Genomic DNA, 12034 nt, shown 5'->3' with positions numbered 1-12034 from the left:
ACTCTATATTTTATCAGTATCACTGCCCTGGGCTTTGACACAGTATCATTTCGGCCTTTTCCCGTATCATTCATGGGCGCTTTCTAGGGTACAGTGCCAATTAATAATGTAGTATGTGATAATAAGATAATCACATGGTTTGTCTGGTATCAGGCCCAGTAGTGTCTGTATCTGATACTGGCACGTGGGGGCATGATACCTGATACCAGACAAACCATGTGATAACGTATAAGTATCATAACAATTACAATAAACATATTCTATTCTATTCTATTCTATTCTATTCTATGTTAGTGTGCACAAGGCACATGGCTGGGATCGAACGAGTTAACCTTTTCCTCCAGACAATTTGGAGTGTTCTAAAACGTTTGATGGCTAGTGTAGATTACACACGCTTGCCTACACCCAATACTACTCCCATACTGTATACCCACCACTACAATACGATTCGACAGCAAGACTGATTATTATTATCATTATTTGATATAATGGGAGGAAAAACATGTCCAGGAGGATGTTGCACGCTCTTGCTTTGCTGGTGCTTGTTCAAGGGCCAGCCTATACATTACTACTACTACTACTACTACTAGTACTCTCATCACTTAAGATGCACAAAGTGGAACATCACCGTGTGAGATGTCACTTTAGATACAACGTAGTAATGTGGGGATAAAAAAAGGTTGCCCCCCCCCCCTTAAACTCCTATTCCCACCTCCCTCCTCCTTCTGCTTTCACCTCCTTTCTCCTCGCTACAAACATCTGCTGCAGGGCTGACGTCCGGCACAGTTGTGGCACACACACACACACACACACACAGAGCCATTGCACAGCAGGTTTTCAGCATGGTCAGCGTGCAATGGCTTCCACTTGAAAACAGCTTTTAGACATAAATGTGGACCCTCCTCATCCTCCACATAAATGCTGAATGATACACTATCATGACGGGACTGCATGCTGGTGCGCGCGTGTGTAAGAGTGAGAAAGTGTGTGTGTGTGTGTGTAATCATGATGATGGATGAGCTCTTACATGCAAAGACTTCTTTTTACCCCCCCCTCACCCCACTCCTCGCTGCTGACGTGCATGCCAGAGCGCTTTGATAGCATCTCAGCAGATGATTGCAGATCTAATGAGGGCAATTTATGCTGCAGGCCCGCTCTAATTGATTATTACGCTGTAATAACATAAGAATGAGTGCAAACGGATGCGGCCGTGCAGCTTCCTCTTCATGGATGTACTCGCCTCGGAAGATGAAGAAGCGTCCAGGCTGGACATTACGTTGGGGACGGTACAGGATAATACCTGGAAAATGGCGTGCTACTCAAGGGGTTGTTGTTGTTACGTTTTGTAAGATTTTACACTGCAGTTAGTAGAAAACGGAAAATGGAGGTTTCAAAGTATAATCAAATGTCAAATGTACAACTTTCTACATTAATACACAAATATAATGCAAACGATATACAACATTAAAATAGATGTTTTTGTACCACATCACAGGCCCCAAAGGATTTTAGAATGGGCACAGGCATTCAGTCATTCGTCCATTTTCCTCAAGAAGGTCGCAGGGGGTGCTGGAGCCTATCCCAGCTGTCTTCGGGCGAGAGGCGGGGTACACCCTGGACTGGTGGCCAGCCAATCACAGGGCACATATAGACAAACAACCATTCACACTCACATTCATACCTATGGACAATTTGGAGTCGCCAATTAACCTAGCATGTTTTTGGAATGTGGGAGGAAACCGGAGTACCCGGAGAAAACCCACGCATGCACGGGGAGACCATGTGAGACCACTCCACACAGAGATGGCCGAGGGCGGAATTGAACTCGGGTCTCCTAGCCGTGAGGCCTGCACGCTGAACACTTTTTCCGCCGTGCAGCCCGAATGGCAGGCAGGCAGGCATGAATGAATCAATTATATTTACATTATATTCATCTTATAATGTCAAATGATTAAAAAAAATAAACAGATTAATCGCAGTTTTGGATGAATTAATCAGGATTAATCACAATTTGCAACTATGTCTGAGAAAGACTGAATAAAAAGATAAATGACAGGACGATGATATTTATTTAGATGTATTAAAAGCTAAAATAACATTTTTAAACATGTCATTACAAGCAATGAGGGGTTGCATTCAAAGACATCGCAGAATTTAAGGTACATTGACTTGTTTTCAGTGTTTTTTCCAGCACACTTAAATGTAGCAAATTGTGAGTAATAAAAATATCCACTTTCCTCTTTATTTGCACACACGCTGATTATTAAGCCGTTTTTGTGATTTTCGGAGTGTCCCTGAATGCATCTGGCGTTCTTGTCATGAGAATGAGGAAGTGTGGTCCCCTATGTATGCAGTATATGATGTTGGAGTTGTAGCAGCAGACAAATGAATGTTGTGTGCTGTGAATGAGCACATTTATTGTGACCAAACCCGAAGCCAACCTCAGCGACCACGGCCTCGCCCTTAGAACCAATGGCGTTCTTGACTTCAGGCAATACTCAGCCATCTTTACTTTGTAAGTCCACTTTGCTCGGGTAGTTGAATGACGTCTTTGCAGAGGAGGGGGCGGGACATTCCACACAGGCGTGGCCATCCTGCTGTCCGTCCTCGTGTGTCTTCTCATGTCGATGTGTTTACTCTCGTTTTCTGCCAACCTTTCCTCTCTCCTGTCTGCTGTTTGTCTGTCTCCTCTGTCAACGTCTGTCTTTCTGTGTCCTCCTCTTCTTCCGTCTCTCGCCGTCTAACTGCAATGGCACTCGACAGGAGCAGCACCCGGTAAAGTTCTCCTCCTCCTTCTCCTCCACCTCCTTCAGCACCGGATCACTTTGGCTTCTCGCTCTTTCTTTCTTTGTTCTTCTGCCTCGTTCTCAGCGCCTTATCTTCACCATCACGCCACATTGCTTGTTTTATGGAATTAGTGCAACAACATTTGACAGTTTTCTACTAAAACCTCAATGAAATAAGACATAGTCTATTCCAGGGTCAAAGTGTGGCCAATATGAACGCTTCAAGTCTACAGACAACATGTTAAGAGTCATACATATGAAGTTAAGCAGTGCTGATGCTATAAATTAGTTATTAGTTTGTTCATGTGGAATATTTAGGAAAACATTAAGTAAAATGTAAGTAAATAAGTAATATTTATTTATTTTGCAAGTACTTCACAATCAAATTAAACATTTTAACAGTATAACAGTAATAGTAATAACAGTAATAACAATTTTGGTACAATGCTGGAACATATAACATGTAGTACTGTGAATACTTATATACATGTGATTTCTGACATGTTTTTAAAATACATTTTTAAAATATTTAATATTTTTAAAATGTTTTTAAAATAAATTTTAAACTATTATAACAGTAATAACGGTAATAACAATTTTGGTACAAGGCTGAAACATAAAACGTGCAGTACTGTGAATACTTATGTAAATGTGATTTCTTACATGTTTTTAAAATACATCTTTTAAGTATTTAAAATTTTTCAAATGTTTTTAAAATACATTTTAGCTATTATAACAGTAATAACAATTTTGGTACAAGGCTGGAACATAAAACGTGTAGTACTATGAATACTTATGTAGGACATTTGATTTCTTACATGTTTTTAAAATACATTTTAAAAATATTTATTTTTTTATGTTTTAAAAATACATTTTGAACTATGATAACAGTAATAACAGTAATAACAATTTTGGTACAAGGCTGGAACATAAAACGTGTATACTGTGAATACTTATATGTACATGTACACAATGTTAAAGTTTTTTGATGGCCACATTTTGACCCTGGATCAGACTATTTCCACTTACTTATTTCAAATGGGGAAAATGTATTCAAAACGCAAAAGTAAAAAAAAAAAACTTGGACCCTGAAGTTGTCATCCTTGAATGGCTCTATTAGACGACATTTTATGCTAATCTCTCCTTCACTCCATCCTGTCATGTGATGCCACACACCATCACATGACCCGGGGTCTCGCATAGCCTCCCTTTGCTGCAGTCCCTCCTTCCCGTCCGAGTGGACAAAAGTGGACTCCAGCGATCAGACGCTATGCGACATTGTCTCATTTCTCTCATGGAAGAACTCTTGACGGCAAAAAGAAAGAAAGAGGTTTGGCTGGGCACTCTGCCGTGAGATGCCTGTGGATATGGAATGGAAATTATGACAATGATGATGATGATGATGATGCTTCTCCATGAAACCTCCAAACAGTCAGGCCACTGATTGCTTGATCGCCAGCGGTTTCATGCGTGACATGTTTTTTTTTTTTTTTTTGCAGAAGGAGAGACTGATTGTTTTCAATTGTACCTTTTGTTTGAAAATGACTGATGATGCAATTCCATCTCACTGGCATGAAGTCATGACGATGTTGTTCCTTGGTGTACCTCCAGGGGGAGCAGCAAGGGCAAAGACATCAGTACCATCAAGTCGCTACGAGTATTGAGAGTGCTGCGTCCTCTGAAGACCATCAAACGGCTGCCCAAGTTGAAGGTAAGCCCTACCGCACGGGGGCTCACACCTGGAACTTTTTCATTTTAAGGGAGAAAAAAATCAAAGCTCTATGGGCCAGTGTGAAAAAGTGAGGCAAATGAGGCCTGCACTGCTTTGGATGTTGTTGTGGGGTCTTTTGTGACCTTCTGGATGAGTGGTCGCTTTGCTCTTGGGGTCATTTTGGTCGGCCGGCCACTCCTGGGAAGGTTCAACACTGTTCCATGTTTTCAGCATTTGTGGATAATGGCTCTCACTTTTGTTTGCTGGAGTCCCAAAGCTTTAGAAAAGGCTTTATAACCGTTTGTATTTATAATCTGAAATGACAATCACATGTAAATATCAGGTGATATTTACGGTGTAAATATCACAACAATATTTACAAAGCAACAAGAATCAATTCAACAAAAATTAATGAATTTCATGAATTAAATCAAGAAAAGATTGCATTGTACTGTTAAAACTCGCTCTGTTTGTGGGCGTACATGTGCGTTTTAGTTACAGTATATTATTGTATGTGTGATTTTGTGTGTACATGGGGAAGAAATAATCAAAAGAAATAATAAAATATAATAATAATAATTTTATTAAAACAATTGCAATTATCACAATTATGTTATCTTTTAAATTTAAAATAAATTATAATGTAATAACCATTTAAGATTCCTTTAATGTATTCAAATGATACTCTTTGAATAATATTTTTTCCACAAAAAAAAAGAATTATCTTGTTAAAATCCTCAAAATCTACTATACAAAATACAAAATATCTACACCTTCTCCCTCATTCAAAGAAGAAAGAACAAACAACAACAACCACAAAGATCATTATTTTGTCTCATATTATATTTGTGGGAAGTTATTACATTTCCAGATTTTCACTTTCCCACATATGTAATAATTTCAGTGTTACGTTTGCAGTTGGCACATTTTATTACGTTTGTGGGAAATTTATTACGTTTGCGGGATTATTACATTCAAAGCTGCAGATTTGTATTACGTTTGTGGGCAGTTATTACGTTTGCGGGTGTAACACACCTTTGAATTCTTCATATTCTGCTTTGGATTCTTCAATTTTTGAATTATTTTCAGTGCAGTGAAACCAGTGCACCCAGGAAGGAAGTTCCGCTGTTGCTTAAAATGAGCAAAATACAGCAAAAATGTTGTACGTATTACATGCAACTGTATCATCAACATACCTGTTACTACGTGGTTGCAGTATGTATGAAAACCATAAAACATTGTTGGGTGTTTTAATAGCGGGCTTTGTAGTACTTACCTTTTTTTTTAGCTGTTTTTATATCTTTAGAATGCACAGAGAAGAGAAAGTCGTGTATGTATCGCATAAGGATTGTGGATGATGATCCTTTAAGCATGGGCCAGAGTACTACTGTGTTTGGTACTCCAGCTGAAGGGTAGCATGGTATAAATCCATTATCTGATACTTAACAAACTGCGCACTGCAGCCATCACATGTTTCCACCATTTTTAAAATCCCTGAACGTTTCTTTTCCCCGCTCTTCACTTAGGCTGTGTTTGACTGTGTGGTCAACTCCCTGAAGAACGTGTTGAACATCCTAATCGTCTACATGCTCTTCATGTTCATCTTTGCCGTGGTGGCCGTGCAGCTCTTCAAGGGTCGCTTCTTCTACTGCACGGACGAGTCCAAAGAGTTTGAGCGCGACTGCAGGTTGGTCGGAAGGAAAAGGTTCAAATGCTTCTTAGCCATCAGACTGGAAGGTGCAGTCTTGTGTCTGCTGGGTGGATGCTGCCACCTGGTGTTGACTCTGGGCATAAGCAGCATGAAGCTCACAAGACGAGTGCATATGAATACATTCCAACATTCCCGACAGGAATAGTTGTGTCGCTGCAATGTTTGTGTTTGTCGTCCCCTGCAGGGGCGAGTATCTAGTGTACGACAAGGATGAGGTTAAAGCTGAGAAGCGGGAGTGGAAGAAGTACGATTTCCACTACGACAACGTGGCTTGGGCCCTGCTCACCCTCTTCACTGTCTCCACTGGAGAGGGGTGGCCGCAGTACGTACACACACACACACACACACACACACAGCCTCCATGGTTGACCACTTTTTTCATATTTAAAAAATTATTTAATGAACATAGAGTGTATAATACCTAAAGCCAGTAGATCAAACCGTGGATACCATAAAGTATATATATTATGACGTCATACTGCACCACATTTGGCCACGAGGGGGCAGAATACTCATGCTTATCATATTATACTGTACAATATAACAAACCTGTTCAAAGAGACTTGAGCTCAGTATTTGTACATTTATTTTTTTAAATATAAAAAATAATTCAAAATTACTGTTATATAAAACCAAATCATTCTATTCATTGTTGTGTCCTGCTATTTTTATTTTTTCTGCCATGCCACTGTTGAAAGTGACCATTGAGAGGAAATGCAGAACAAGAACTGTAAATTGCTAACGTATGACATAGGAAACAAATACAATTCTATATGTATCAATTGAACATGTTAATTCATCTTATTATTCATCTTAGACCTCCTCTTCCAGTTGTGTGACACTTAAGAAGGTTAAAATGTGACTTAAACCCAGCCTGGACACTTAGTAAAGCTTTTATGATGGCTACAGTTTGACCCTGGAACAGACTATTTTTATTTGTATTAGTTCTCATGGGAAAAATTCAGGCTTTGAAATTCAAACAATGTCTAAGTCAGGGGTCAGCAACTTTTGGCTCCGGAGCCGCATGTGGCTCTTCAGCCTCTTTGTTTTGGCTCCCTTAGCAATGCTTGAGTATTTTTAAACACCCGACTGGTGAAAATGCAAAAATCCAACTTTGTGTGAGACCTTGAATGCATCCTGGCTGAGGTGTGACTGTTTGCATGAGCACGAGGATGAGCAGACAGGATGCTATTCAGTTTTCTCTCACGCAGGTAAACATAAAATAAGTAATACTTTCCCAGGGGTATTTGATATTTTAAAAACAGCTGCATGGGCGCCAGAGTAAATCAGGTAAGTTTAAAGTAGTTTACACATACAGTTATGTAAGTTTATCTCCAATACTAGCAATAGTACTCCAATTCGTCTTTTCTTATCTGAACTACGTTGATACCCCCAAAAACGTTGTTTTAAACGTATGTTTTGTGGCTCCAGGCTATTTATCTTTGGTGGGCTAGGAGGAAAAATGGCTCTTTTCATAGTAAAGGTTGCCGACCCCTGATCTAAGTCAATGACTTTGGAGGTTCCGCTACACCAGGAGTGGTCAGGTGTTTTTTATGTAATCAATTTAGGGCCAATAAAAAACAAGCTGTGGACGGCAGTGTCTCGGGGGTAGACCAGGTGGCCCAGAAACAGGGATATTGGGCGGTGGGCTACAGATGTACCGTAGATGACCACCACCACCGGTGTGTGTGACTGAGGAGCCAATGAATAGCGGTAAAATCATGTGTCTTCTCCTGTGCAGGGTGTTAAAGCACTCCGTGGACTCCACTTATGAGAACCAGGGTCCCAGCCCGGGTTACAGGATGGAGATGTCCATCTTTTACGTGGTGTACTTCGTTGTCTTCCCCTTCTTCTTCGTCAACATCTTTGTGGCTCTCATCATCATCACATTCCAGGAACAGGGAGATAAAATGATGGAGGATTACAGCTTAGAAAAGAATGAGGTGAGGAACCGCCGGTCCGGGTAGTCAAGATGATGCATCAGGAATCGTCACAGTGTTTTGTCTGCTGTACTCCTGCAGAGAGCATGTATAGACTTTGCCATCAACGCCAAGCCCCTGACTCGCCACATGCCCAAGAACAAGCTGAGTTTCCAGTATCGCATGTGGCAGTTTGTAGTGTCGCCGCCGTTCGAGTACAGCATCATGGCTCTCATCGCGCTCAACACCATCGTCCTCATGATGAAGGTGATGCTCTTGCGACGTTTCCTACTCACTAGGAACCCTCACTAGGCCTCACAATGACAAATATTGTCCTCCAAATTCATTCTAACAGTTTGACGGCGCGTCAAAGACGTACGACGACGTCCTGAAGAACCTCAACATCGTCTTCACCACTTTCTTCTTCATGGAGTCGATCCTGAAAATCATCGCTTTTGGTCCTCTGGTGAGGGAGAACCTACTCACACACACACACACACACACACACACATGGACTGACTGCTTCCATGCGGGCTCGTCCCATCATTCATTCATGAGGAAGCTTATTTTGGTCGACAGATCTGGAGCGTGTTCTTGCTGTCCCCGTAAAACCCCAAAGTGTGCACGGCAGTCCCGCCGTGGTCCTTCCTGCATTCTGTTTCCATGGCAACAGTCTGTGTCTTTGTATTTGGGGGAACTAACTCCATGTCACTTTCTTTCCCTTCCCTTTCCAAACAGAACTACTTCAGAGACGCCTGGAACATTTTTGATTTTGTCTCAGTTCTGGGAAGCATCACTGACATTTTGGTCACGGAACTTGGGGTAAGTGACTTTATAAGAACAAATAACTCATAGTGGACTCTTAACAGCCCGGAATGATGACTTGACAGTATCAGTACTAGGATGCTAGTATTAGGATAGGACGCTGACAGGGGTGTCACAAGATCAAATGATGCATGAGAACAAGACCGGATTTTTTAGAAAAGCACAATTAGTTTCCCAGAACCGAAAGTCGTGCTCCATGGTCTCACCGAACTCACGTTTTTTTCCTCGACCACCGCTAAAGCCGCGGCCACTTGGCCTGATGGTACTTTGCCAACCAAACATCACAGTGGGTGTTGATTGTTTTGACGATATGCTCTGCATCTGGATGTTTAGCTTCCTTCACAGATGGGAAAACTGGGTGGGGAAGGGGGATTAGGTTGGGGGTGGTTTGTTTTGACGTGGAAAACAGACACAAATGTACATAGCAATATATAAACAATATGGTGGCAGGCATTTCATTTATCGCAGGATTTATCTCGTCATCTATTATCAGTAAATAACCAGTTTTTTAATGAGAATTTGTCATATTATAATTTGACGAGATCTTGTGACACTCCTATACGGGCGTTAACATTTACACAACAAAAGTCATCAAGAAATATGTCTAAAGTGTGGTAATTACCGTAAATGCTGTAATTCTAACAGAATGAAGACGTTAATTGATGAGAGGCTGTTATTTCCTAAATGTGTTTCCCTTTGTGTATTCCTACAGAGAGCCTGTATAGACTTTACCATCAATACCAACAACCCCTGTGAATTCATTCTATACTAGTAGAACACTTTTTATCTGTGATAATGATTTGGAGTGCATGAGAAAGTGGAAAGAACTATGCTCTCTTGCATTACACAACACAGCAGCAACAGAACCAATGTAAACAACATACTGACCTAAATAGTAAAGCTGTTGGATCCTGACCATTCATTAAAAACTACATTGGGAGGTTGACTACAGCCACAGCTCTTAATGCAAAGACAGTTATATGTTTTGTTTCTGCGTGCCCGGCAACTATAGAACACTCACTTACTTGAATAGAGGCGTTACCTGGAGCATTTACGGTAATTGTAATATCCTGGGAAAATATGTGTGTGAGCTTTTGTGCAAAATGAAATTTTCCCGCATTTTTCCTCATTTTGTTGGCGACATTCACAAATTTTATCCACTTGTCCTGTTTGACGGTTTGATATTTGTTGGTTGAAGTCCCTCTCTGGTGTCCAGCCGTGGCATATTTTGCATCCAATCAGCCGAGACGATGCTAATAGCTAATGGCTCACAAAGAAAGTGCGCTGGCACATGATCAGCGAGCCCGCGGCCGTGTCGGAGAAGGTTGGCGAGGGCGCGACCCAGCGGTAGGAGCTGACAAAGCTGGTTAGCAGATCTTTGTCCGGTGTCTAATTGGCTAGCTTTGCTTTGTAGCGTTTAGCTGCACTGGCTATGGCTAGCAAGAGCTAACTGTCGTGTTTGTTGAGGATGGAGTGAAACGTCCCGCCAAGGACAGAGAGGGCGTGGCTTCGGCGGGGACACCAGAGAGCATCTTGAACGTTAGCTGTTGACTGCCATTGTGACACTGACACTCATAATGACTCCGTCTTCCTCTTCTTCTATCTCTTTACATGCTTTCTTTCACTTCTCTACTTAATTGGCGCCCTACTGCCCGCCCCTACCACCCCCCCATCCCGCCCCACTCTCTTGTGAAATCCATCCAATCAAAATGCACTATGAAATCCTTCATCGTGTTCTTCTCCATTCGTGTTACGCCATGACGTGTGGTGGTGGTGCTGTGATGATGATGGTGTGCCTTCTGTCGCCCCCATGCCTCCGCCCAATTAAAAAAAAAAAAAAAAAAAACGCCACAAATATCTTCCGCCCTAAAAAAAAAACCCAAAATGACCCGTTCATCTTTCGACATCATGGCACATGTAGAATCTGGTTGGTTTGTAATTTATCTCTCAAAGCTTCCTCTGCATCCTCATGAAAGCCCCGCCTCCCTGAGCCCGTCACGTGACCCCTGACCCCCATCCCGGGACGTATTTTGACCCCTTGTGCATGCGCTTCTTGGATGAGCCTGGCTGGCTTACAAATCAAGTGATCTTTATCTTGGATTGATAAGACATATCATTACATCACGTGTCAAAAGTCAGCTTTATTATCTTTTGTATTGGACCTCATTAGATGGTGTACACCATGGTAATGGTAATGGTTTTATTTCATTTGAACATGCAGCAGATTACAATTGAATGCATCACATAATCAGTTCACAGTTCCACATGTCCAAAAGGAGTAGGAAGAAGCAAAGCTTATTAAATCCTACGCCTCCATCTGGTACTTTTACAATCAGTAACTGTTACATTTGTTCACTTCCTGCTTTCCCAATATAGTTTAAGTTTTTTTTTGTCAATATAGTGATATATATAGCACATCATGACTGGTTCTTGACTCTTCATCAAGTGGCTGCTAAGTATACTTTCTGAGATTGTCAAATGAGGTAGACTAAAGCTTATTTATATATTACTGTTATGCGAAAGGTACATTGTTTATTTTGAGTGGCATCCCCCCTCCCCTCCCTCGGGTGTGCATGTAGGCCAGGTGCGTTTCTGTGAAGGTTTGCTGCCATGCTGACACGTGTGCACTACTGAAGCTGCTCGCTCCTCCTCCTCCTCATGACCCAGCCTGGCCTGTCAACCACACGACGCACCAGGAAGATGTAGCTAAATGTCTTCCATGAATACATTGTATGTGAATGATAACATACTTCATTGAGCCGGGATGTTCCCTTTAACGACGGTTAATACATGACAGCATATCATAGCAATCCCTACTATCCTGCTCAACATCAGCACATATTCCCGATAGAAATCATCTGTTCCGGCGTCAAAATATGGCCATCGTCAAATATGTAGTAACTGAAGTCATGTGTTTTTTGCACAGAAAAGGGAAAGTAATATATATGTTCATGTTTCATGGACTTTGAATGAGGGACAACATTCCAAAAAAGTGCAGTTCCTTTTTAAGAAGGTTCTAAGCAGAGCTTCAAAAGAAGAATGTGAATCCATTTTATATCTTATATGTTTCCTTTTCTCTTAT

The 12034-nt window shown here is 41.3% G+C and overlaps 1 protein-coding gene across 16 annotated transcripts in view; it reads left to right on the top strand.

Annotated features, from left to right (window-relative positions):
• cacna1ab (calcium channel, voltage-dependent, P/Q type, alpha 1A subunit, b) overlaps positions 1–12034 on the top strand; it is a 90906-nt gene that overhangs the window by 45707 nt on the left and 33165 nt on the right. For all 16 annotated transcript variants that reach the window (XM_058065323.1, XM_058065315.1, XM_058065313.1 and 13 more), the window contains 7 exons: positions 4398–4497; positions 6024–6184; positions 6393–6530; positions 7950–8151; positions 8230–8394; positions 8483–8593; positions 8866–8949. In XM_058065323.1, coding sequence (XP_057921306.1) covers positions 4398–4497; positions 6024–6184; positions 6393–6530; positions 7950–8151; positions 8230–8394; positions 8483–8593; positions 8866–8949 — 961 coding nt within the window. The remainder of the gene's footprint in view (positions 1–4397; positions 4498–6023; positions 6185–6392; positions 6531–7949; positions 8152–8229; positions 8395–8482; positions 8594–8865; positions 8950–12034) is intronic.

This window comes from Doryrhamphus excisus, chromosome 1, assembly GCF_030265055.1.
Source record: "Doryrhamphus excisus isolate RoL2022-K1 chromosome 1, RoL_Dexc_1.0, whole genome shotgun sequence".
Lineage (NCBI taxonomy): Eukaryota > Metazoa > Chordata > Actinopteri > Syngnathiformes > Syngnathidae > Doryrhamphus > Doryrhamphus excisus.
The sequence above is the reverse complement of the archived record's forward strand: the minus strand, read 5'-3'. Positions and strand labels throughout refer to the sequence as shown.